The 27,965-nt window shown below is 38.8% G+C and overlaps 1 protein-coding gene across 6 annotated transcripts in view; it reads right to left on the bottom strand.

Annotated features, from left to right (window-relative positions):
* mid2 (midline 2) overlaps nt 1-27,965 on the bottom strand; it is a 157,264-nt gene that overhangs the window by 19,019 nt on the left and 110,280 nt on the right. For 5 of the 6 annotated variants that reach the window (XM_008420369.3, XM_008420372.3, XM_008420371.3 and 2 more), the window contains 6 exons: nt 25,601-25,666; nt 22,864-22,959; nt 12,694-12,801; nt 8,215-8,363; nt 6,108-6,235; nt 5,225-5,368 (listed from right to left, as the gene is read on the bottom strand). In XM_008420369.3, the coding sequence (XP_008418591.1) occupies nt 5,225-5,368; nt 6,108-6,235; nt 8,215-8,363; nt 12,694-12,801; nt 22,864-22,959; nt 25,601-25,666 (691 nt within the window). The remainder of the gene's footprint in view (nt 1-5,224; nt 5,369-6,107; nt 6,236-8,214; nt 8,364-12,693; nt 12,802-22,863; nt 22,960-25,600; nt 25,667-27,965) is intronic. The other variant, XM_008420374.3, reaches the window with a different exon arrangement.

Genomic DNA, 27,965 nt, shown 5'->3' with positions numbered 1-27,965 from the left:
GAGTAGAGAGGAACGATTAAACGTTTGAACTCTTTGTTAACACTTCTGATTTCAAAAGTTTCCATTTTTGCTAAATTAGGTCAGAAGACACCAAGGAGGTTTCCTGACTGAAGTGCTCCTCCCTTAAAGAAAGCTGTACTTGAAAGCAATGTGCAGAAATAAAGAAGAAAAGAGAAAATAGAGGAAAAAAAAAAGAGGGTAATGTGTATCCAAACACCAAGCACGTGTACTTTTCCAGTACTGTATATGTGCGTGTGCGCCTGTGAGGAGGGAGCTGTAGCACAAAGTATCCTGGGAAAGGAAGTGGGTTTGTCTTTGATGATGCAACACAGAGTTAACAGTGGCAGAGTGTGCCTGCATGTGAGCGTGGACGTGTCACCCTTTCCACTTCCTTTTGGAGGAAAACACTGCGCTTGCTCAGCCACAGTGATTCAGATTTTCTCCACCGGTAATTGTGTTAATAATTCAACAAATCCATGGACTCTGACAACACATGAAACATGGAGATCATATGCCTAACTCACTAGGCCATTAACACCGCCTCGCTGTAGGCCCCTAGGTTACTAAGAAATATTTCATAAAATTAGGTTTTAATTGATGATGATAAACCAAAATATCTGCTGGCAAAAAAACAAAACAAAAAAGAATGACACAGCAAGACATGAGCCTGTTTTCCCGAAGCGTTTGCACTGTATGCCACCTTTGTCTTGCTTGTCATGCCTTTAAGATACGTACTGGTTTTTATTCACTAAGTGACAACGGCATTATCATTTTGAGCTACGAAAATCTCGCTTCGCATCAACTTCGACTCCCTTTCTACCTCTGCTTCTTTCTGAGAGCCCACACGATGCTCCACGTTTCACAGACCACAGTTAGAAGCAACACAGCATAACTTAGTTATTCTTCTTTTCATGCTACAGCAGCTTGCAGAAATAGAAAGACCGCTTGACGTTTTGCAAATTTTCCCCTTGGGTAAAGAAGGCCCCAGGTTTGAATACAAGCCTAGGGTGTTTCTGCATGGAATTTACATGTTCTCTCCTCACGTGTGTACGCTCTCCCCAGGTACCCTGGTTTTCCTGCTGAATATCAAAAATATCACTGTCGGGTTAAATGGCCTCTCTAAACTGTCCTGAGGCACGAGCGTGTGTGTTTGCTCAAGATTACAGATGACATTTTCTTTTTCTTTGACCTTATTTTGTAACTATTTTCTACTGTAAAACGATGTTTTGACACATTGACCCAACTCCTACCTCCCTTGAGGAGCTGAAGCCTGGGGCGAGGGGATTGTGGATGGACATCAGCTGGGAGCATTTAGCCACTTGGAGAGTTTAAGAGAAAAGCTATATTGGAGAACTCAAGTGGCATGGCAGACTTAATGGGTTTCTCTCTTTCTCAGTTTCCACCATGAATCTCCGAGGACTCTGTGGCAGCAAAGCGCTGAATTTCTGAGTCACTCGGAGTATCATGGCTGAAATGTATCCTGATGTTTCAAATGGCGAGGGCACTTGAGTTACATGGTTAGATGGAGAAATGTCAGGCTACAGAGCAGAGAGTGGAAGAGATGATGAAAGGATCAAAGAGTAAAGAGGCACAGGTGTGTGTGTGTGTGTGCGTGTGTGTGTGAACATGCATGAATGTGCATATTTATGTACATTAATGACAGCCTCCTCATATTGGTAAGTGGTCATTTTCTCCAGCCCTACACATCTATTATTTTCCCCTGGTCTCATATTTGTTTCCTCCCCCACAGCAGATTCTTTCCTTTCTGTTCATAGAAGTTCTGAAAGCAAACCAACTTTAGTGTTGATTATCTAATGAAGCCCCAGCGTGTTGCTTCAGGCCGGCAGCTCTACTGATTAAGATTTGGTTTATTACAATTGCACTTTATAAATGCACTGAAGGGCATCGTAAACATGCTTATTTGGGAGAGCAGTATATGAACTGGATTTATTTCTGTTCCAAATGCAGTTTTTTGATTTGACCGCTATGGCTCACCACCACGGGTGGCACAGAGTGGAGGGAAGGCACAAGCACTCCAGGGGGGAAAATAAGTGATGTCGTTTTTGCACAGTATATGTTTTTATTTACATGCCTGTTCCACAGGACACCCATTTTGTTGTGTAGCGTAAGCACTGTAAGGAAATATGGCTAAACAACCTGATTGGCTGATGACTCTGAAACTCATGCCTCTCTCAGGGATCCTGATATGGTGCTAAATTAAAGTCACATTTCACAGTTTTTAATGCAATCTGGACTGCATTTGTTAAAAATCTAAAACCAGACTGAATACGAGTTGGATAATTTTACACTAAATTATTTACAACTCAGGTTCGGATTTCTGAAACCTAGAATTAAAAGGAAATCATAAAGGAGACTTTAATTATTTTATTTGGGATTAAGAGTATCTTAGAGTAAATATTTTAAATAATTTGTCAGATTCTTTAAAATGAAACTTTATCTGTTATGCTGCATTCAGTTTCAATGTGACTTAGCAGATACTGTAAAATCAAGAATCACAATTCCATTTATTGAGAACGTCTGTCACTATTAAAAACAGTCATCGTTGGACAGAAATTTTTAATTTCTATTAAACATTTAGCATGTAAACAAAATGGCTGAATGGCTGAGCAATAGTGGAGGTTTGTTGCTTTATTCACCTTTGTTCAAACAGGTCAGTAACGATGCCATTAATATTTAATACCAATGTGGAATCTTTGTGTGACAAACATCAGGATCAGGATCCTAGGACGCCTGAAAATACACGCAGCATTAACAGGTTGCAATTAAGTCTCTTTTATTAGAAATTATATGATTTTACAATCCCATTAACAGCTTTCAGCAGATGGCCTCACATTTAAACGTACAGTTCTCTGCTGTAAGGAGGAGTTCATGATCAACATAATTACTGGAAGGTGTCCAGCTCCTGTGGCTGTAAAATGAATCCTAATTACTGGTGCTCCACATAAAACTGAAACTTTTGAAAATGCTTGTGTGTGTTTAATGATCCCAGATGACAGCTGGCCAATAACTGAATGAGTCAGCAAGACATAAGTCTATTTTCACACAGCTGTTGTGCTGTATATCACCTTTGTTTTGCTTGTCATCCCTGTAAATACCATCCCGGTGTTGTGTTATCAGTTGAGTGACAACGGCATCAGCATTTGGATCGGGTTTGTTTTCACTGTGCTGTCTGGCTTCATACACACCCGTCTGTTAGGATGTCAGTGGTAGATCAACTTTGACCCCCATCCCCGCCTCCATTCCTCACAAAGAGGCAAACGGTTGTTGAACTGTGGCATACCACATGCAGAGGCCAAAGTTTGCAGAGAAAAAATCTTGGGTTTTTTTGGGGGGGCGGGGGAGTTTTGACACTGCCTACTACAGCTTTCCTTGAAATCTGACCTTAATTGCCAGCTCTATTTTCTACTGCTATGCCTGGATGATCCTGCAAAAGGCACAGTTCATAAGACACCATGACCCAACTTCTACATCCCATGAGGTATGAAAACCTTCAGGGAAAGAAAAAAAGCAGAATGTATCTTAACTGTAAGACTACTTGGAAAGATTGAGATATTGGAAACTGTGTTATAAATCACGATTAAATAGCTTTCAAAAGCAACCAGTAAAGGATTTTTGTGCAGATATATTTGACTTTCAGTGTGGAAGACAACCAATGTGGCTCCATATTGAAAAAAAAATCTTCCTAAAGGAGATTACTTTAGCCTTTATCAGTCTTTTTTCTGGTATGTTCTCACACTTTCTCTTCAACAACCCTTCCACATAATATAACACTTAAAATGAGACATGTATACTCTGAGATTTCACTCAGGTTTATTGGACTGTCTCTAAGCATCGCTCAGGCATACTTTGGAGTGAACTTGCAGGCGGACCCTCTCCTAACACATGGTCAGCTGTATTAGATCTAAACCACTGAATCTTATCAACCACTCAGAAACAACAGCTAAAGCACTGCTGGCATTCTTCCATAGCACTATATCAACATACACAGATACTTCAGAACGGAAAAACAGTCTCCTGCTTTTGTAAATGAACTCACACCTGCTGATGATTAGTTAATTAGGAGCTTCTGATTAGCAACACCTGGCGGTTTCCCACATATTTACTCTTCTACAGTAAGCTTTTCTGCTTTTGCAGTTTAGCTCAGTCATAGTAAATCAGAAATTACAAATTGTTGCTTGTCTGGGGTTTTTAGGGATTAATTTCAGAATCTACTTTATCTTCTAACAGAACCCCCTTGGAAATAAAACATGCACAGTGTTTGTAAAGGAGTGTGAGATTGTTTTCTTAAATCATCAAGGCTGAATAAGATATTTATTTTGGAAGACTGTAAGACTCATTGAAAAAAAAAATGTTTCTATAATATGGAGGACCTTTAATTTACCATTCAGCAATGTTTGTTGGAAAATACAAAAAAAAAAAAACCTTGAGAAATAAGTTTGTATATTTGTTCCACTGATAAAGAAATTAACTTTGAATTTTGTATGCTATCTAACAGGTACTTGCATAATAAAACTTCCCTTGGTTTTTTTCCCATTGGACTTTCCTGGGAAGTCGAAACTCCAATCTGGGAATGACGCCTCTCCCATGATGAATGGGTTCCAGTTACAAGCTAGAACACCAGTGGGATCTGCTAATTGCTGTGGCCAGAGACCAAGCTCTCTTCTATTAGCAACGCATATTGATGAAAAAAAAAACTCACTTCTATTGATTTTAGGCATTCAGACACTGAAGCAGCATTTTTACATCTAGAGGCTGTGAACAGTTCTGTGTGAGCCACTGGACTGATGTCTTATAAACTCTTAGAAATGCAAATAAAGATTCCGATTTACAGTCTATTTTGTATTTGTGGCAGTGGAATGAGACACAGACCTTGGAGGAGCTCAGGTACCAGGTGAGTAGGGGTTTGATTTGACTTTTACAACTTCGTTTTCTGATAACTGAGCTTTTGTCTTTTGAAAACACTCCACTTTTTTTTATTGCAGGCTCCCTGGAATTTGTAAGCTATACAAAAAGAGTTGCTATTATGAAACATAAACTCTTCCTGTCATTTGACTACATCTCCTCAGCCATAACATTATCCGACCGTGAAACATTTTCTGGTTTGTGGCGTAGTCATTTATAGGCTCTACAGTCTAAATATGTTCTCTTCAACAAAACCGTTCGTCTGAATGCGTGTGTGTTTGAGGGTGTGCTCTCGACTCACTGATGAAATTTGTCTGGCCAGTGTAGATGGTGTACTGCAGCTCATAGGAGGTGACGCTGAACTCGTCTTCTGACGTCCAGTGAACAGTGATGGTGTCATGGGAGGCGGTGCACAGCTCATCCCTGATGGATGGCGGGTTGGGCGCTACATATGGAGAGAGAAAAAAATCAGGATTTACTTCTAAGTGATGCTTCTTTTTAAAATATCAAAAAGACAAAGGAATAAGTTGAAGATATTTAATGATACTTAGGAAGTCTCTGACAGCTTATAATCAGTCTGTGTATAAGAGTTCCTCTAAACTGGACAATCCCGTAAAAATGTATTCATACCCACTGAGCTGTCACAACTACAAATGTGTATCAATTTTACAGGGAATTTACATTGTAGACCAACAAGTAGCACAGTTGTAAAATGTAAGTGAAATGACACATTGTTCAACATGTTGCATAAACCTATATTTAGTGCAACCTGTTTAGTTCAAAGTTCAGAAGTAGAGCATTTATCGAAGAAGCTCCCGAGAGGCCAATGATTACTTTGGAGGATCTTGCAGAGATCAAGTGGGAGAACATGTTGACAGGACAACTAATAGTTCTGAACTTAACTGTGACCCCCAGGTCAGATTAGAAACAAGAAAGCTATAAGAAGACACCTAATCAGCTCTATTTGTGGTTTTGCCGCAAGCAAACATGTACATGTGCATCTTCCATTCAGTTTCTGGTCCAGCTAGTGCAGTTAACAAACCCTGCATCTCACGTATATTCACCCTGCATTTTACAGCATCATTGTAAAGAATGTTTATATATTAAGTAGAACATTCCTGCAATGAAACTTTTACTGGTGATCAAAAATAATATTGTATTTAAATTAAATCAGTAAGCCTTACCTGTTAGGTAATCTAGGCCCTCTAATATCTTCTTCTCTCGGGAAAAGTCAAGAGCAAAGTTATCAAACGCTTCATTCAAGTTCACATCAGGGATGAGTACCTGGGAGGAGGCTGTCGCCATCGCTACCCTGTAAAATGATCGGGACAGAAGAAAGGGAACAAATCAGCAAAAGGGGCAAAAATACAAAGGTTCAGGCGGTCACATCGATGTATGAATGTGGGAGAGAGGAGGAGTGTGAAAAGATGAAAGGTGGTGGAGGTGGCTGTGAAGCAGCGGAGTGACAGAAGCGAGGTGACGGGAGGAGAGAGATGGTAGACACAAGAACAGGTGTGGAAAAAGCCACAAAGAAGACATCTGCAATACGTTCTGTATTGCAGACTGTATTCGCCGGCCCAAGGCGAAAGCAAACTAAGCAGCCGCTTAGGGCCCCAGGGCCACTAAGGGGCCCCCTCAGTAGAGCTAATTTATTTATTTTTTTAGTAATAATTTCTATGTCATTATAATATCAAAAACACACAATTTCACTCTGAAGTGATTTGTTTTTACAGTAATATATATATTTGATCAACTATGAAGAAACCATTATTTTATGGATAAAAATAAAAAAACAAATTGCTCTTGTGGACCCCTGGTGGCCGTGGTAGGTACCGCACGCTTCGCCGGTAACATGAGCTGCTGTGCAATAAGCAGCTCCTGTCAGAAGTTAAGCTAGCAAAACAATGTCTCAAAAAAGGAGATCATTAGAACGATCTAATGATCGGGCTGCTGATTGCAGCCAGTCCACATTGTTAGCAGAACTAGAGGGCCCCAAAACCAAATTTCGCTTAGGGCCCCATGGAGGCTTGGGCCGACCCTGTCTGTCGCTGTGTTTCGAAACAGATGTGAGACTCAGCACAAACTGAAACCTCTCACAACTCTGCAGCTCGACAGAAAGGTACGATTGCTTTGAGGATGAGTGAGCAGCTCGTGGCAGGGACCAGAGTTGCAGCAGAGTTATGCAGCAGACTATAGAGTAAAGCACAAAGCAGTTCTAGGCCTTCAAATTCACGGGTTTCAGGGAAGTCGGTGAGGGTTCAACAAGACTGAGCAACATAAAACATGCAACTCTGGGTGAAGACTTCTCGACAAGATCTGTCTGTCAGATGGAATAAAAAAAACGCCTCAGCTCAAGGTGGGAGTAAAGGATGTGGGTAATGAAGACAGAGCTGGCTCTTAAATGATGGATGATTCTCAGAAGAGGCTTGACATTGATTGCAGGAGCCAGGTATGTTCGATACGATGGTGAGTTTACCAGCAGCCCTTCAGCTGGATTTCAAAAGTAAAAACTGAATAAAGGAGAAGCTACTCTGGAGTGAAAGATTTGATTTAAAAAGTAAAAAACGTCTATTTTCAGATACATTATAAATGAGTCTTTTGGGAAAATTCAAAACAAAATCCGATCTAGAGCAACGAATGTACGTAAAGAACCCGGGCTGACTTGAATAAAGTTCCTTCTCACCTTTTATCTTTAATTTACAACCACTTTTCTGTAACTAGGTATCTAGACTAACTTTTTGCACTGATTGCACCGAACAGCAGCACAAAAAGTTTTTACTACCACGGGATTTAACATAGCATTTTTACAGGCTTGGTTCTTTTTCTCATCACTTTCCATAAAGGCAATATTGACTGGTAAATGATTTAGTCCAGTAAACATGAACTATTTTCTGACTGGTTTAGACCACAACATGACCTAATGTGAGCCAGTTGAACCGCAGGGAGATGCCGAGTGTCAGAGGCTTCTGTTTTTCCTCGAATGACTGATCGCAGTGGTTCGACAATGGACACGGTTTATCATGCACTACTGAGAACTCAAGTTGCTTTAATATGTTGGTTGATTTAAAGAACAAACTGTGCAACTATTATTCACATAAGCAGTGGCTTATGTACTCAGTATTGTTATTGATGTATTCACGATCACTTAAAAAATATGTATCGTAGCAAGGTCTGAGCTGCTTTCAAGCTGGACACATATTGAATCTTCCAATTGCCTTTGGCAGATAGAGCTAAATATTTATTACTTTTTCCGCCTTCCTGTGTGTGCAGAGTTTCTGTGTCATGACCCACCTCTCTGCCACGTTCCTGGCAGACTGAAGGAAGCGTGCATGGTCGTTCTCCTTCAGGCTCTGCTCAGCCTGGGTGATGAGGGCACTGGAGCGCTCCAAGCACTGGCGACAGTTTGCAATCTGCTGAGCCAACTTGCGCAGTTTCATCACCTGAGACAAGCACGAGCACAGCTAAGGTTGCTTCGTTCTGACACAGATACAGATTTATGTTCATTTGCACAAACCGAATGTTGCCAAGATTAATTTCTGTTATGATCACTGTTACAATAACAAGACTGTTTGTGGTTTTTCTTCCATGCTGAAAACGCAGACAACAATGGCGACTTTATACTGTGTTACCTGGGAAATGTTTGACTACCAAAACCTCTGCAAGAAGCTTCAGCTGTACACAATCTTTCTTTCAAGCTGATTCTAATGTTGTCATTGCGGAGGTGTCGAATCTAAAAACCATTCATGCTTGCAGAAGCATTTCAAAGGACCATGCGAGGTGCATCACAGTAGCGTAAAGCATAAAACATAAGTTTCAAGTACTTGCATTATAATTCTAGTAATAATAATAACTAATATTAATTCCTTAAACTTCACAATTTTATGCTAGTTTGTGTCAAATTAAATCTCACATAAAATATATATTTTTTTGTGCTTGTAACCTAGCGTAATGTTAAACAATCACTTCCTTATCTTTGACCAATGTCCACAGCAGTGGTCTGCAGGTTTCAGATGCCCATGAAAATACCAAAAGTAGGAAACATGTGATTATGGGCAATCACTAATCACATCCAGAAAAAACTGTACTTCCTGTCCACCAAGAGACAAACCAGGGTTCAAGTAAGGCTACTGCATTTTGTAATGCCGTTTCATTCAACAGTTGAAATGTGATTTCCCATTGAGAATAAGGAAACCATTCAAGCTTTATTTGAAATTAAAGTACTCTGTTTATCTTCATTCAGGCTTATTTCCTGACTCTGAATGTGAACTTAGTTTGATGAAACCCCCTTAATGAAATGACCACAGGCTGTTCAAGAGTTAGAGTAAACAACATGAGAGATACACAAATACAGTGCTTCCTTTATGGGACTTTCCCACTGTAACCATGATTAGCTAGGAGAAGATTAAAAACTCATGCAGGACCGAGCCTGTTCACATCGGACATTACCATGGAAAATGTCCTAATTACAACGAAAAGCTTAAAACCAATCCACTCTGGCATTTTGGGTCATACTTGGTATGACTATAGCATTTATGCAAACATCTCTATGTTTGCATACACACTTTCACTGTGAAATGTTTCTCTTCGACTTCTGTGTCAGAAACATAAATCTGAAATGAAGTGAATCATTATCCACCTTTATTCAGCAGGCGATAAAAGGTGCTGAGTGTCGAGTTTTAAAGCTTAAGACTTAATGGGGTGTTTTACGGACGTCTCAGCCAGTCTTTCTCTTTGGCCCTCATGAACAATATTTGAGCTGGTTGGTGACTGGAAACAAGCAAGATGGCCTTAATGATGGGATATTATTTGGCAACATCTGCTGCGAACAACAATTTTAGAGATGATTAATCCTCTCGCTCAAAATAATAGACAATATGGTCCAGACTGAGAGCGTTTCTGTACGAGCATCTGTTTTATTTAAACAGACGAGTCCATGTGTAATAGAAAAAAAAACTAAAAAACGCACACAAGTGGAAAATTGTTCATTACTGAAATATTCTCAATGTTTGATTGATTTAAACAAGTAAATATTTAGATTATATTGATTATCAGAAATAAGCTTTTGACAAATTTGATCAATATTATTCATTTGTGTATTCAAAAGCTTATACCATATAACGTCTCAATATTATTACATTGCACAATGTTGTTCCAAATTCACTGTGTCAAAGCTAATGCTAAGGTTGGTCCTTGTTTCACTAACAGCTTTCCACATCTGGACTGATAGATGAATAAGGAACCAAACGTGGAAAATATAAATTTATATCAACAATTAAAAGTAAATCTTCCAGTCTTGGTTCAATAGTTCATTACACTGTAATATATTTCTACACTACAAGCTCAGTATACTCACCTCCACATGCCTTCCTTTAAATGTTACTTACTTTTACTCAAAAAAATAATTCATAAGCCCACATTTTATATTTAGATTGAAATCTCAAGTTCTTTATTGTATTGTAGTTGTCCAAATAAACAGGAACAAACAGTAGTGCCCTGGAGAAAAAAATTAATACACTACAAGGTACATGAGACAGGTGTTTCACTCCTCAGTTGATTTTATAAATGGATGTAGATGATTCGTCAGCTGCTGTTTATTTGCAGAGGCACTGCTTCATTGTTGTGAATCAATGAATTGTGTGCTTCTGTAAGACCTGGATATTGTTGTTCTGTTTTCTTCATGAAATTTAATAGTGTTTATTGATTCAAGGCAGCTAAATAGGATGTCAGAATCTGATATCAGGGATGGAGTCAGGGCTCAAACCAGGACCTCATTAAATGATTGATATCGGAAGACTCTGAGTGAACTCAATTCCTGTTGCTGGTCTACAACACATGTCCTATCAATTATTTGAAAGGCTCACATGAAACTTGATTGTTGTTCATTTTCAGAAGATTGGCAAAACCCGCTAAAAACATGCGAGAATAAACTTTTAAAACGATTCTGAGAGGCAGAAGTTCTGGCAGGTAAATAACAAAATCTAACCTGCCATTTTGAGAACTGAAACTTTTTATTATCTTGCGATAATTAAGTATTTGCCTTTTTACGTCAGTAAATAAATAGTTAGGAATGTGGTTGCACAATATTAGGAAACTTAATTGGTATTTTACTTCTTCCATCTCTCTCTGTGACCTGAATTACTTACTTGAAGGTGCATTCTATTAAAACTCTAAATTACTTGTATGTATCGTTTCAGCATGAGCAAACATTCATGCACAAATTAAAATACTAATCTAACCACCCAGGCAGAGAAATCAGAGAATCTGCAGTGACCTTCAAAATAAAATCCTGGACCTGGCTCACATATCCCCGGCTGTCCTGGAGATGCACAGAGCGCACTTTTTCATAACTTGTATAATGTTTAATTCAAGGAGCTAACTTTATAAAGAATGTTTCCTGCAAGTCTTATCAATATATGACAAAGGAAAACCAGACTGAAATCCTTATGATCAATAACTGATATCACAGCGAAACAGTAAACATGGAGGCACTACCTTGGCACTAATGGAAAAACGTGAGTTTATTGAAGACTAGCTGGATGAATCAGATTTGTAATCAAGTGAACAGCTATACAAGGCATTTTTAACAGTACAGCAGTTTTCTTAACCACATAGCCTAAATAGCATTGATTTTAATGATGTGTTGGACCAGGTCTCAATATTAGTCGAGTTTTAAGTGACTTGGGTCAGTATTAAAACTCGGCATCGGGACTTCCCTGGTTTAATGTTCTAGGAACCATTAAAAACAGTAAGAGAGGATGCCTGGCAGACAGCCAGTCATATTATTAAAGCACACACATTAGACTATGAGAATGTGTGTTTTATTTTGACAAATTGTGACTATGACAGCTTAGTAACCCTCATGAGATCCAGAGCCCATTAGAAGGACTCGAGTACCCGACATCACTGCCTACAACAGAAAACTGGATCAGTGGTTTGTTCAAATATGTAAGACTAACTATGTTTCCCTGATAATGCGTGGTCATGTGGCATATTCACTTTGCACATTTCATTCCTTTTCGTGACCCTTTCAGGTATTTCCTGATGTTTTACATTTTCTTTGTTTTTGACCTATATCTTATCGTCCTCCCTTTCCTGTCCTCTGCCAGACTGACTGAGACTCTAGGGAGAAGAAGCTCTGCCTTTTGTCTGCAATCTCCAGGAATACACTGGCACGCTTCCTTATTCTTCGAACCGTACACACCAACAAGCCAGTTCTCTCCTTATTGTCAGTGCCCAGGAATATAATAACTTTTCTGCCATCTTAAAAATACTTCAACCAGCAGCGTGCATATGTCCTCTGGGAGAGTCTCTGTCATGAATCCCTAAACGCTCAGGTAGAAAAAGCAGCCGTATTATACACGGGTTAGGGTTAGACCACAGACATTTCTTTTTAAATCCTAGACTTCCCTTTGAAACCCAAGAGTGAAGTTCAGAAGTTTTCTACATTTAGGTCAGCTGCCTGCATCTCAGCAGTAGAATACTAAAGAAGAGGCTTGACAAATATATTCAGTCCACAGCAGTTCTGGTTTGTTATGCACTCTCTTGTATAAAACCAAAATGTGCTTGCAGACTAGGACTGCTAGTGGCCTCGTCTGCAAGCACAACTGTTTAAATTATGTGAAACTCTCAATTTGTAGTCTATTCATACTGACCTGTAAACATAAAACACGACTAAAGATGCATTTTCCTAAATCCCTATAGCACAATGTTCCTAAATACATACAACTTTAATTTTCTGACTTTACATCCCAGTATTCTAATAAAATGTACCTTGGACTCTTTGATCTTGACAGCGATGACCTGTTTTCTCTGGCGGATGATTTCCACCAGCTCATCACACTCCTCCACCAGCTTAGCTTCATGCATGGCAGTATTTACCTGAGCAAAAAAAAAAAGGCAATAAACTTAATAAAAAAAAAAGACATCTTTCACACATCTTTCATTTCTTTACACTGCCAGAAATAATAATAAAAAAAAACTGTTTTTCTTAGTAAATTATCCTTTTAAATCTTCAAAGGTTTCATTCATTTATCGTTTGCATTATGCAACCCGTACACCTGGTACGGATGCCTCCAGCAACATCATGCACCTGGTATGGAAATACATCTGATGAATGCAGCAACAATAGGCGATTTAACTCACTGTTTTCATGGGAACAAGCATAAATCATCATATTGCTAAACTGATGTTAGTCCAAAGGGAGAAAAGAGCGCTGGAACATTAAGTTTATAACATCGGACGTGATGGGGAGAGAAAAAGGACAGATCCGTGTAGACAAACTTGTTCTATTCAGCTCGTAAAATGTACAGCTAGTCGTGGAGGAAAATCCTTACACAGTTTCCCCAAATCGTTACAATGATAATGCAATGAAACTACAACTTGTTCTTTTATGGAACCTGAAAAAGTATTCCAAAACTCCAGTTTGTAGAAATTTACTCTTAGGAGAAAAAAAAAGAGGCCGATTATTTGGAATCCTGCAATCTTCACTGGAAGAAAAATCCCACAGATAGCCGTCTGGGATTTACTGGCAAAATATGCTTACATGGTGCCAATTTAATATATATATATATGTGATTATATTCGGGCCAAAGCTGCCGAGGCAACTCAGCATCACTTCCCTGTATGAGTCCAACACAGTTTAAACAGCCAACTCTAAAAGTGTTTTTGCTGAGTTGCAACAATGAGCCCCAAGCAAAAGGTCTGCCAACTACATAATATAATTACACTGAAAGCTTCAGAAACACTTACGGCAGAAGTTTAAATAAAAAAATTAAAAAAACAGACAAATGTGAGGCATAGTGGTAAGGATTCTGTCAAAGATATCAGGTTCTTAAAATGTACTGAAAAAGTGTGCAAACATATGAGTTAGTGTCCGCGTCTATCTCCTCAGAGAAGGAGAACATGACTGGGTGAGATTGTATCTGATTTCTGCTCTGTCTCCTGCATGAATTTAATTCTGTATTGCATTAAACAATTCAAACTATACACTGTACATCCCAGCATAGGTATACTAATGTGGAAACTGTATTTGCAATAAAGCAAAAACTAAAAAGCTGCACTCATCTTCTCTGAGCCCTGCTGAGATGTTCGCTGTGTGCTTTACCTCACAATGACTGGAGACCCACATTCTGATAGTAGGACTGTGTGCATCAGAGAAATTACAAAGTTTTCTCAAGAACACTTGGGAAACAAAGCAACCCGGTGCAGTGAGAGATAGAGGCTTTAACCATTTAAACAGCCACATTCAGAGCTGTCCAAAAAATGCAGACAAGCAGCAAGAAACTTTTCCTCGCAGAGACGCGTGCCATCAAAGATGTTCTCCAATGCCACAACATCCACAAGGCGCATTGTAGCTTTAACTGCTTGACTGAGTCCTAGAGTATTTGTTGTCAAAACAAGCCATGCGTGAGGCTATTCTGCTGTGTACCAATTCATAATAACTTATACAACATTGGAGAACGGTCTGGAAAGAGAAAAGCTTCAATTTTCAGTCAAGATGGAATAAAAAACATAAAATGTAAAAATGAACTGAAAGGGACCAGAGGTACGCTGTTAAAATGCAAAGACTAATCCTGTCAGGTTAATTACAGATGTGATAAAATTATTTGTAATTTTTATTTATTTATTTTTTTACATTTGTTTGTTGATCTTTAAGTGGATATTAAAAAACTGGAAAATAACTGAAGTGATTTAGTAATTCATTTCAAATTGGTAAACTTATTTTCATTCGTTACATTGTTAAATTAATCAATTGCTTATTTTTGAAGATGATCACATACAGATATAACAGAAACATGAAATTGTGTTTCTCAGACAACTAAAATAGCAACTAAGACCAATGAAAAGTATTTTAATAGAGAAATTCTTTTTTATGCTCCACACATTGTTGGAGAAGCTGGCTGTTCAGAAAGTAATGTAACTAAAAGCATGTAAGGTTTAGTGGAAGAAAAAAGTGTGGTAGAAAATGTTTGCACAAACAACTGATAAGTGCAGCCTACGGGGGAGTTAGAAACAAAGCTAATTCAAGTGTTTGGGGCAGATTTCACAGAGACAGATTGCAACGAGAATATGTACTTCATAGACAGACAGATTCAGGACAATGGCTGCAGCTGTCATATTCATTGTTTTGAGTCACTTCAGACCAAGAGACAACATCAGAAACATCTTACTTGAGCTAAGAGGAAGAAGAACTGACCTGATGCTGCTTATGATGAAAGTAAATTTTGCATTTCTTTAAGAAAACAAGATCTGAGAGTATAGAGGGATAGTGTAGGGGTGCAGTCAGTGAGCTTTTTGCTGACTGGAGTTTCTACAGTCAGGGAAGATTTCATGTGTTGGTGTTGGTCCACTGTGTTTTGTCAATTAAAAAAATGCAGCACATGCCTCGTTCTGCTGACTAGCTTTATGAAGACCCTGTTTTGTTTTTCCAGCAGCACTTTGCACCTGACCCCGCTGCCAAAACTAACAGTTCCTGGTTTTAATTAGATTGGATTTACTGGGCTGATTGACCATCTGACCCAAACCTCAGAGGTTATGGGCTATTGTCAGGAGGAAGATGAGAAACACCAGAACAATGCAAATGAGCTGAAGGCCAATAAAGCAGCAAGGAAAAAAAAAACTCAACAGAGCCATGAACTGATCTCCTCTATCACATGCCTCATTGATGCAGTAAGTCATGCACAAAAAGCCCAGACCAAGTATTGAGTGCAAACACTGAACCGTCCAAGGCTAGCATTTCTATATAGCACATTCCTTTCTCATTGGTCTTCATAATCTTTAAATTTTCATAAAAACTGAATTCCGATGTTTCAAAAGTCGTTAAGCATTATTGTTAAAATAAATAAGTAAATTCCTGAAACATTTAAATCGGTCTGGAATTACATAGTTATGTACATTTAAAATGTTTATAAGTGTAGAAGGTTAAAATAGGCTCCATTTTAGAGAGCAGATTGAAAAAGCAAAAGATTGTCTAAAGTAATATAAATGTCCAACACATCTTTTACTTTCTAGTGTGTAATTATTTGCTGGAATAATGGGTGCTGAGTGTTTTAAAGGTGGCCCATAAGGCTTTTTCCTTTAGTGAGTTGTAAACCTCTGCAGAGCCACCGTAAAAGCTCTGCAACGGTTCCAAAGCCAAAACAAAATGACTTTTCTCCCTACAGCTGCTCGTAAAGCCTCATTTACACAACAGGATTCTCTTTCCTGAACAGGTATTAACAAAACAATAAACAATAAGAAAAAAACAGCTTTACAATAGCTGGAATAGCTTTTCTAACATTTTTTTCTTACTGCTTTGTCAAAAAGTTGTAGTAAGACTCTAAACGCTTTATTCACATTTTGGCACATATTATTTTGGTCAAAAAAATGCCATTTTAATTGCTCATTTCACTCTTCTCATATCATGTTATTTTGAGCACTTTCTGTGTGTTTGACTGTTTCGGCTATTATCATCTAAACTATAATGTGGGCATCCATTACAGAAAGAGGCCAGCCAAATGGACCCATATATTACAGCCATGAATAGCATGAATGCATTTTGACATATAATAGTCTATCTTGTTCTGCCTATTGATATGATGATGATAACACATTTTTGACACATTTTTCTGCAGAATTGAATCACCTGTGGATGATTTCCATCAGTATGGCTTTGAGAAATGTTGGATTCGTTTCTGACAAGTATATATATATATATATATATATATATATATATATATATATATATATATATATATATATATATATATATATATATATATATATATACTTTTCCAATTTAGTCAAGGAGAAAGAAACTTTGTCTGCCTTTATTAATATGTCTGTCTGCAGTTCAGCCAGTTCACTGAAAGTGATATGTAATTATCACATAGTCTGACCACATAAGATTGCCGTCGGGGGACGTTGCTGACTGGGTGCTTACGGAGACCTGACACTGACACCCTCAGTTGAAGTCTGAAAGGGGCTTATGAAACTACTTACTGTAACAACCAAGTTCCACTCATCGCTCCACAAAGCTCATTATTACCCAGCAATCCACTTAAGCCTCTTTATTCACAGCTATTCACATAAACACACACACTTATTACTACTATCTTTGTAAGGACACTCACTGAAACAAACAGAGCCCTTCGACCTTCCCTAAATGTTTGACCCCAGCTAAAACCTAATCCCAAACTTCACTGCAAAACTGAGTCACAAGTTACTGCCGTCTTTTTGAGGATTTTTTAACAAATGCATTAATTCATAGATCTAAAAAGACACAGAAATATGATTATTATGACAAACATAGAATCGAAACAGGGCAGCTATAGAAACAATCTTCTCTGTGGTCGTTCTGCTTATTCAAAGGACTAACACCTTTTTATGGTCCTGGCACTAATGTCTATCTTGTGGGAAATTTCTATCATTGATTTCCCTCTTTAACAACTGTAAGACTTCCAGGAGTAATAGAGTTTCTTTTACAGTGCACCACAGGACTACAATAATCTGTGCATGCCTGGTTCAATCTAATAAATATGTGTTCTGGTTGAGGAACGTAGAGCAAGATGCAGTGTAGTTTACCGTCCATATGTCGTTATGTCTACCTTTGTAAAGCAAGTCTTCTTTTATATCGTTCTTACCACATTAATATCCATCCATCCATCCATCCATTTTCTTGCACCCTTTTTCCCTCAGTGGGGTCGGGAGGGTTGCTGGTGCCCATCTCCAGCCAACATTTCGGGCGAGAGGCGGGGTACACCCTGGACAGGTCGCCAGTCTGTCGCAGAGCAACACAGAGACACACAACCATGCACACACACACTCACACCTAGGGGCAATTTGGAGAGGCCAATTAACCTGACGGTCATGTTTTTGGACTGTGGGAGGAAACCGGAGTACCCGGAGAAAACCCACGCATGCACAGGGAGAACATGCAAACTCCATGCAGAAAGACCGGGGCCGGGAATCGAACCCAGAACCTTCTTGCTGCAAGGCAACAGCTCTACCAACTGCGCCACTGTGCAGCCCCACATTAATATTATATTTTAAAATTAACTTTATTTTTCATCTTTTTATCACCATAAACATATCACAGATTATATCCCACATCTTACATCTACAATGCATTAAGTCCTGGCGGATGTTAAACTGCCATACGTTTGTTGATCAGGTTTCTTTCTGCTGCCATAAGCAAGTTGGCATTTTTAAAGTCGAGAAGAGTATCATTCTCATGACATTCAGTTCAGCTGCAATTATACTCTCTTTAGTTCAACCATTGCACATTCAATGCCTTGCAAAAGCACTCAAACCCCTTAAGCCATTTTGACGTTTGTGACCTTACAACCAACATCTTGAATATGTATTTATAGGATTTCTCTGTGACAAACTAACACAGAGTAGTGCAAAGTTATGAGGTGTGAGGACGATGGCTCATTGTTTTCAATTTAATTTTAGATATTTAATTTTGACAAGTTAGCAATTGGATACAAACCCTCAAAATCCTAACTTTGTAGAACGGCCTTCCACTGTAGTTTCAGCAGGAAATCTTTTTCTTCCACGTTGATTGCACACTTAGAATAAATGTGCAATATACTTCTTGTAATTTTCTCAGATTAATGCTCTTCTTTCCCAAACTATCGATTCAGATGGATAGCCAAGTCTTGTTAAATCTCTAGTTATTGCCTACTCTCTCAATTTTCAGATGATGGATAACTCTGAACTGTTCAACGGTTCAGATATTATTTTATAACCATCACTTCTTTATACGCCTGACTGCTTTATCTCTCACATGTTTCCTGTGTTCTTTGGTTTTCACAATGCAGGTTGTTGACTAATAGTATAACAAATCTAGAAGTGACTTCTGTATAACAAAGTAATTTATTTGGCTGCTGGTCTGTTCCAACAAAATGCCAGTAAAATACTCTGAAATTTGAAGTGTAAAAATGTCAAAAAGGAGAAATGTTCAAGCTGCATGAATACGTTTGCAAGATGCTGTATTACAAAACTCATATATTGTGATACAGAAATGTGTAAATTGATAAAACTTTACAATTTACACATTGTAAAGTGTGTAAACTATGGACAAACACAATTTGACTATCTACTAAAACCAGTCACTTTTAAAAACAGGAATGTCTTATTATGTGACATTTTCCTATTGCAATTGCATTGTTACACTCTGCTAAAAGTGGAGCTGCTAATGACACATATTGCTGGCAGGCAGATCTCCCCAATGCTCCCATGGAAAGGTTACAGACGGTATCTGAGACCTGAAACAAAATATCAGGCAGCACTGCAGCCATCTTTCACCGCTGATTCATATTCTGCACACAGTGGGATCACTTTCAGTGTACACACACCCAGACAGGCCTCGACTAATGACTTGCAGCTCGCTGCTTAATCGGTCGACATACAAGTCTGAGCGTTTAAACCCAGTAAGCTTCTGCCTGATGTGTTTCTTTCGCTTTTTTCCCCCTCCATCAGCTCTAAAGGCTCACATGAAACTTTAACTGGAAAACTTAGGGCTGGAAACACTGGCTGCTGCCTTTTTCTGCTTTCTAGATAAAAAGCTTACTCCACAATAGCTGTGTCTGAGTGAAGCTTCCAAGTAATTAACACATTATTAAAAAGTTTCCACTTCTTAAAGCTTTGGCCTCTTCTAAGAGCGTAAACTGTGGGTTTAGAAGATAAATTGTACGTGAAGGATGCTAAAATGTAAATCACCACCAAGTTTTAACATCTTGGAGGAATAGCCATTGAGTATTGTGTAAGAGTGAAGACTCATTGAGAATTCAACAATAATATGATAGAAACTTGTTCAGTAGAAAGACTGAGCTCATTGTTGGTCAGAAAATGTCATAGATTTTATTTAGTTATTCAATATCAAAACCAGTTAACCATGGTTGTTATATTTAAAAATCAAGAAATCAACTTCAAAAATTTTAAAGAAAGTCCTATAATATAAATTATGAGGGTTTTTCTAGTTTTTTAAGCCTGACTTAATTGAGGATCTCCTTTTGACCAGTACAGAGCTTAGCCAAACAATCATACTAGGAGTTTATATAAAACACCAACACCAAGTAGTGCATAATTATAAAGTGGAAAGAAAATGTTTTGAGATTTTTTCCTATTTTTTGTAGCAATAAATACATGAAAATTGTGGTGTACAATTGCATGCAACACCCATTATTCAGACTTTGGATGTCATTAGTCTGCAGATCACTTGTATTAATGTTAGTACAAATATTTTAATTCTGCAGGAGGCCTCAAAGCTTTATTTGCATCATGTTTTAATCCATCCCCCAATAAGCACAGAGGTGGCAGCATCAGGCTGCGGGAAAGCTTTTCTTTGATAAACACCAAGGAAGTGCTAAGAAGGTTTGGGAGATGGGTGAAGCTAAACACAGGCTGATCCAGTTAAGCCAGTTAGAGACTAAAAACAAATGCCCCCCATCAATATGCATGAACTAAATCTGAAAAAGGTCAAAATAATTCAAACACTGAATAAATTCTGTATTATTTTAAACAAAATCACCATCCATTTGAAAGAAAACCTGAACTCAACTCAGAATGCCATTAAGCCGGAAGAGAAACAGCAAATATTGCGTTAAAGCTAGACGTCCCCGAGGACACAGGCAGCCTACTCACAGTCAAGTCAGCACATCCTTTCTACGACTTAAGAACAGCTAATTCCCCAATGAGAAGCCCTCGCTGCTGTGTGTGCTGACACACTAGAAGAGAACTCGCACTATGTTTGATCATGTCTTTGCTGCCAATACAGTACGCCTGCAAACAGAGAGCAGAGAAATCCAGGTCACGCTCAAAGCCCTTCAAAGATTTCTTATTTTGCACCCAGTTGTCTCACTCCGCTAAAACTCCCATTTCCTTATTCCCTTTTTGTGTTGCACTGCATTATTACTGAGCATTTTCCTCTGCACAGTGCCTCTGTCTGTTCTGGTAATCATTGCTAGTCACGCTAACATTCAGAGTATGCCCTTTTTACCCTCTTCTCTGTTTGCCATGCTGACCCTTGTTTTTTGTTTCTCTTTTACCGTCCTGTTTTTCCTCGCAGCTTTTCTCCTATATTTGGATTCCCCCTTTTCTTCACCTCATTAGTCCTCACTTCCCCTATCTCTTCCCTTCCCATTACACTTTAACAACCTTTGTGCTTTAATGTGGTTTCGCCTAGTAAATAATTAATACCTTGACCTCTTGCCACTAAGATCACATCAAACAGCAGCTTTAAGGTTTTTTTTTAATGTTCTCCTTAAATTGATCTTTTTTCAACCATCATATGGTTTTGAACAGTTAGTATACATTTTTTAGCAGGATCCTTGAATGCAAACCCGAGCGAGAAGGCGCTCGTTTTCTCGCTGTTGATGAACATTTTGTCTGTACTCAATAAATCACACAGCGATCATTTAATTTTTGATTGGGTTGCGTGAGTTGGTGCTCAGAGACCTTGGAGTGACTCAGAGAAAGTGGAGTCATGCCCCGCTAATAAGAAACATACTACGTGGAGAACGATGGCACCACCAAAATGCATTTGTCCTCACCAGCCATTAATGTCAAAGCTCCCAGAGAAATGCAGGCATTTATCAAAAGTGAGTGTGCAGATGGAAAAAATGTGCTCACATGTGTGTGACTCTTAACTACCGTATAGAGAAGCGCGAACAAGCGGCGGGTGAATATTAGCATTCTCTGAATGTAGTTGTTAAATCACAGCTTGAGCTTAAATGACAAAAACCGGCAGACAGCTCCAGGTATAGATGAGGACAACCGGCTGTGAAATAGTCCTCTGAGCTTGTCACAAGCCTGCATCAGAGTAAGATGTGACACATTGCTGAATAAGTTTGTGACAAGTTGCAGAGATGTATGTCATTTGACATGTAATCTTATTTAACTTCACAGGGGACCGTGATTTGCTTGTGTGGGTGGTTCCAGAGCAAATTAAACTGCAGAGTGTTAAAACGCCGCTTCATCTTAAAAATGAGCTCTTCCATGGTGAGATTTACTGAAAACTGGAGTCGGAGTGGGGCTTCATGGGTTTCTGGAGACAATAATCTTTACCAGTAAAACATTGCAGGCAACCATCTTGTCTTTCCCATCCATTGTTGCCAACTTGGTGACTTCCAGACCCATCTAGTCTCATGATGGAGCTCAATAAATAAGAATCAAGCAACATCAGCTAGTTCCTGTGAATAATTAGCTACAGCAAACTGCAATACACATTTGTTGAAAGCTAGAGGTCATAATTTGGGTCGAGCTTAAAGTATTTATTTAAGTAGCAGTGGCTGATTATGCTAGTCGACAAATAGAGTCAAACCGTAAGGTTACCTGAACAACCCTTGTAGATATTTTATAATGGAAAGTATCTAAAGTGGCTGTTCCTTCATTTAATGTATAATCCAGTCTGAGTTTAGCTTCTATGGCCTGTAAACACTTTGTTTACTTGTCCTATATTATAGTTGTAGGAGGTACATGTCAAAAATTACATGATTGCCAGAGGAGAGATGAATTTAATTTCTTGTCAATAGTTTTAGTATTTTTAAGGACTTTATAACTGTAATAAAAAAATACTTTTAAAAAATAAAAATCCCCACAAAAACACTAAATCTCAGATTAGACACTAAAAAGAACCAAAGCAGCTAAAAAAAATGAGTTCTTACTTTAATATGATCACAGTGGGGGTCATAACACAGGAGGAGGAGAGAGGGATATTAAGAGGAGCTTTAACTAAAATCTAGGGTAAGCCTCAGTAATATGGTAAGATAGACAGATTTGGTCAGCCAGCTGATTGGGGGGTTTACGTTTGCTGGCAAAAAAAAAAAAAAATTACAATTAAGATTACATGAGCGCTTAAAGGCTGGGATCTTGGAATCAAGGTTTTCTATTAGAGCGCGGGGAAAGATGAGCAGTCTAATCTTACTGACGTTAACAACATGAACACATATGGCATACCTCAACCTGCTGGCAGATCTGAATGAGCTTGGCCATTTGGTTCTCCAGTTCACTGTTCCTCTTCACCAGGTTGGTCAGGTTGTTCTCCAGAGTTTGCTGTTTGAAGGGACAAGGAGGGGAACAAAAGGAAGAAAACGGGAATGAGAGAGAGGAAGAGATCACTAACGATGTCTGTCTGAATGCCAGATTTTCTGGCAATTCTATGTGATCACATTTTAAAATTTGTGTGTAATGTGATGATGGATAATGTGTCTTTTCATTTAGCAGGTAATAAGATGGTAACATATCTGAGTTGCTGAGTTTTCTAAGACATAAACACTAAACAGGCACAACATTTTGACCTAATGCTGCCAATTAGTGTGTTGGTCACACTTTTTGCTGCCAAAGCAGCCCTGACCCACGGGGTACAGACGTTACTAGACCCAGAAGGCTTGCTGTGGTATCTGGCACCAAGATTTTAGCAGCAGATCGTTGAAGTACAGCAAGTTGTGAGGTGGGCCTCTATAGATCAGACTTCTTAAACCAGCACAGATGCTCAATTTAATTAAGATCTGATCATTTGGAGGCCAAGTCAACACAACAAATCACTGCTGAACCATTTCTGTTGGTGGCACAGTGCATTATCCTGCTGAAAGAGATTACAGCCATCAGCAAATACAGTTCACCCAGGGTTTCTCAGCAGAACATTGTTCAAAGCAGAACACTGGCTCAGCCAGCTCACCGGCTCCCAAAAAGAGCCCCTCCTTTTATACTGCAGTTATAATGCCAACTGTGTTTGCTCTTGGCTGTGGCCAGAGGTCGGCATGGGCAATCTGACTGATCTGCTGCTTTGCAGCCCTATAAGCAGCTGTTTACTGTGTATTCTGCCACCTTCCTGTTTGAGGCACATTCGCCTGTAGAATGAGTATCTGACCCTACACTGCAAAAACACAAATTATTACCAAGTATTTTCGGTCTGGTTTCTAATGTAAATATCTTAATATACTTGAAATATGTCAAAGCTAGCTTAAAAGTAACAGAAGCTTGTTTCAAGTCCATAATTCCTTAATGTTTATAAAAAAGAAGTACTAGTTCCACTGGGAGATGATTTTACTTACAATATGGGAAACACCTTCAACCTTGGGAGACAATCTTACCCACTGGTGTAACCACCTCAAAATTTCCATTGTTGAACTTTCTCAGATATGTAGCCATTTATTCCAGCTTTCAACAAGTCATCTTTGAGGTCAGAGTTCATTTATTGCCTAATACATCCCACCTACTATCAGGTTCAACAATGAAGAGATAATTAGTATAAATCACATCATCTGTCAGTGATCAAATGCTGTGCCTGATTGGTGAATGGTATATAATATCCACATTAGAGCATTTGAATATTTATACATGTTGAACAAAGACATTTTTTTTACATGCAATGATTATAAAGATAATTATCTTTAGTGCAGCTCGAACACAGAGAGTTTATGGCAATAAAAGTAAAAGCCTTTTTTATACTTCCAGGTATCTTCTGGGTGGGATGTTATAATAAAGTGCAACACAACACTACATAGGTAAAACATGCATTGCTATGATGTTTCTTATATTAGAGTAAAGTAAATAAAACTCTACCAATTAACAACTTTGCCTTGGATTGTATAAACTTTCTATTTGATCATCGAACAAATATATTTTCACACTTAGAGTTTGTTCTTCGGTAAGTAGCTGTAGAAAATGGAAGAGATTACTTCAAACCTGTTTAATGTAATGAAAGAAAATCATCTATCAGGGGAGACTTAATATTGTACAATAAAAAAATTTGTGAAATTTTCCTTCTGACATGAATGTGTGGAGAATGAATGTTACATGTGAGGAATTCAGTGATAATTATAAAATAAAAGTCTCTGAATGTTTGCTTAAATGGAAACACATAATTTTCTTCTGATTTATTTTATCTTGTCAGGTTCATTCTACATATTCCCACAATAAATCCCTATTAGTGCAAATAAATGCAGCATCCAAAACAAGAGATGATACAAGAGCCAACAAACGTCCATTTGTGATTTAACTGTCTAACCTTATTTCATGTTACATCAAAGACACGGAAAGAACACTGTGATCTCTGAAAATAATCAGCCTTCGCTAATAATTTTAATGATCAAACACTCAATTACAGCCCATTGACCCTGGCTGTTTAACCAATGCAAAACAAAAGACGATCTCACAGAAAAATAAACTCACTCGTGACAGTACAAAAGATACAAAAATGGAGATAAGGAAATGAGAAGGCACAAAAAGGAGCTGCCATTCAAAACGAAGCAAATCAATGGTGGTGGCATCAAAAACATTTGCAGCTGCAAAGAAAACAGTGGAACAAAGCAGCAGACAAGCGGCGGGCGTTTGAAGTGTCTCCACTCATGCAAGTGAAGAGGGGGAGTGGATCTGGACGAACACCTGGTCTGTAGGTTGTTTGCCTGAATGCAGCTCTGTCTGCTTCCCCCCTCAATCAGGAATCCTTAGTGGTTTTCAGTATCTCCTCAACCTGTCAGTCAGCCTGATATACTCTGTCTGTTTGACTTTGTGGCCACTTAATTACCTATGCGATTCCTTATCTTCCTTTCTGCATCCTTTCCTTATCCGGCCAAGTGTCTACCTGTGTGCCTTATTGTTGCTCTGTGGGAACAGCGGAGGAAGGGGGGAGGGTGTGTGGATGGGCACAGGGGTTTCAGGGTTCTGGTAAAAAGGCAGCCGGGGAACTCACCGCAGCGCTTGTCTTTGAAGCCTCCATTACTGCATCTGACACTCTGCCCGGGCTCACCTGATAAGCCTACAACACACACACATACACCTACATAAGTGCACACATAAACACACACACAGACAAGCCCGATCGCACAACATCTGCAAGCTTAAAGCAAAGCAACCGAGGAGAGACGCCCCAGAGAAAGTTGAATGCAGATGAGACGGAGGCGTTTAGGCTGGCTGTTGACATTTGTTCCTTCAGAAGCAGCGCTGAGCTTAGATCATGAGAGAGAGTGCTGGGCTGTCTCAGGGAGCCTGAAGTGGAGCCTCAGTGAGTGGGGACAGATGGGTCATTAATTAGCAAGCTGGGGACCAGGATGATTAATACATCAGAACACAGCTGCCCCACCTGAGACCGCAGGGAAGTAAGCTCCTCTGTCCGCAACAGACCTACATACATGTATGTATGCCATGGTTTATGCATGTGACTCACTGGGTGTTTCTTTGCTACAAATGTGTGTCTGGATATCACATGAGATGGACTTCTACCCAGGTTTATTCACAAAATGCCAGCACATTAGAAGGTGACCACATTGAAAATACCAAAGTGCCTTCCAGCCTTGACATAATGTCCAACTTGCAGCATTAAATACTTAAGCACCAAGAAGTCGGCTGATGACCAGAAGTGGCAGGCCATGATCTTAAAACTCTTTTTTCAAAAACTATGAAGACACAATACTTGAGAGCTACCAGATCACGCTGAGAGCAACACTCTTCAGTCCAATAAACTCAGTTAACTGGTTTTGATATCAGTTTAGCTTTTAAGACCAAAAGTTATTTAACAGGAATCTGTACTTTTTATGGCAAGACATGTTAAAGATTAATACAGGCTGTGAAAGAGAAAGAGACTTGAACCGTATAGATAACTGTCTGGGTTAATGGACTTTAACAAAAATGTTCTGTTTAGTCATGTGGAGCCTTCATCCTCCTCTCATGAGAGATGCTTGGAAAATGTTGGCATCCTTTCAAATTCTGATTGGTGCATCTGTACTGAACATGAACATGTGACAATATTTTCAACAGTTTAGTAAAAAAGTAAAAACATGTTTTTTTTTCAATTTCAAACAAAAAACCTTGTGCAAGTCATAAACAAATTCAGTGACTCAGCCTCCCATACAACTATGTTTTAGACTTTTGCATTACCAGCCAAATTATTAAATTATTATTAAGGTTCAAAAAAAAAAAATCTGCAATAACATGAGGTCAGTAGCGAAGCAACAAAACACTCAATTTCTAAAAAGAAATAATCAAAAGTTTGGTCTTGAACCTCTCTCACCTTGAAAGTAAACACAACTCAGTAGACCGATTAAAAAAGGACAGTGGACAAGGATCTCACGGCGCTACAAAAACAGAAAAATTTCTCCCCAAAAATCTGAATAACATTATTTCATGAACAACAGTGGTCAAGCAGGGGCAGAACGCTGTATGAGTCAGATGGAAATGACTAGGCGTAGTCTCAAAAATGACTTGGAAGAGGCAAGACTTGCTGACTGGAATAGCATCTGGGCTGCCAGCCATAGCCAGTGCTGGTCAGTGAGTAATACAGTAATTTATGCATGTTTGGATGATCAAAGTTGCAGAAATAAACCCCAAAGACGAGGACTACAGCAGTTAGAAGAAATCACAGGAGTTGGGAGATTTATATACAATCTGATTTTTCAAGTCAGTGGAAAAAAAAGAGACAAGAACGAGAGAGAAGGTAATATGTAGTGCCTTGCAAAACTATTATTATCCCTTCAGCATTTTCACATAAAATTTTTTTTACGACCAACAGTTTTTATTTATTTCTTTGGGATTTTATAAGACAGACCAATAGAATAACGCACAGAAATACTGATAAACTGCAAACCTCCCTAGCCATCGCCATCCACCTAAATATGTTGTGATATATAACTTAGGTGAAAGAATCTGTCAATGAGTTTACAATCTGGGTTATGGTATGCAGGGACACAGCAAACATATGGAAGATTGTTACGACTGACGGCGTACAGTTGATTATAAATGATGAGTCGGCAGGTGCCCGTCCCTGATTGATTGATTCCAAGAAGACGACGGAGATGTCCCATTGGCTGCTTTTCGGAGGGGACGGACATAAAAGATGCTGACGCGGACTTCCTGTGTTCCATCCTCGACTCATCTCCACCGGCCACACCCTTTTCCTTTGTTTATCTGTGTTAGAGTTCTGGAGTGTAGGAGTGAGTTGCCGTTTATGTTTCCTTAGTTTTCTCATGTTTTTCTTAGGTTAGGAAGGTAAGTTTTTTGTACTTTGGTTTATTTACTTTTGATTAGGTAAGCTTCTGTTACTATTTAGATAGGTTCTTTTT

This window comes from Poecilia reticulata, chromosome 10 (genome assembly GCF_904066995.2).
Source record: "Poecilia reticulata chromosome 10, P_reticulata-male-v2, whole genome shotgun sequence".
Classification (NCBI taxonomy): Eukaryota; Metazoa; Chordata; class Actinopteri; order Cyprinodontiformes; family Poeciliidae; genus Poecilia; species Poecilia reticulata.
Note: the sequence above shows the minus strand (reverse complement) of the source record. Positions and strands in the feature narration are given on the sequence as shown.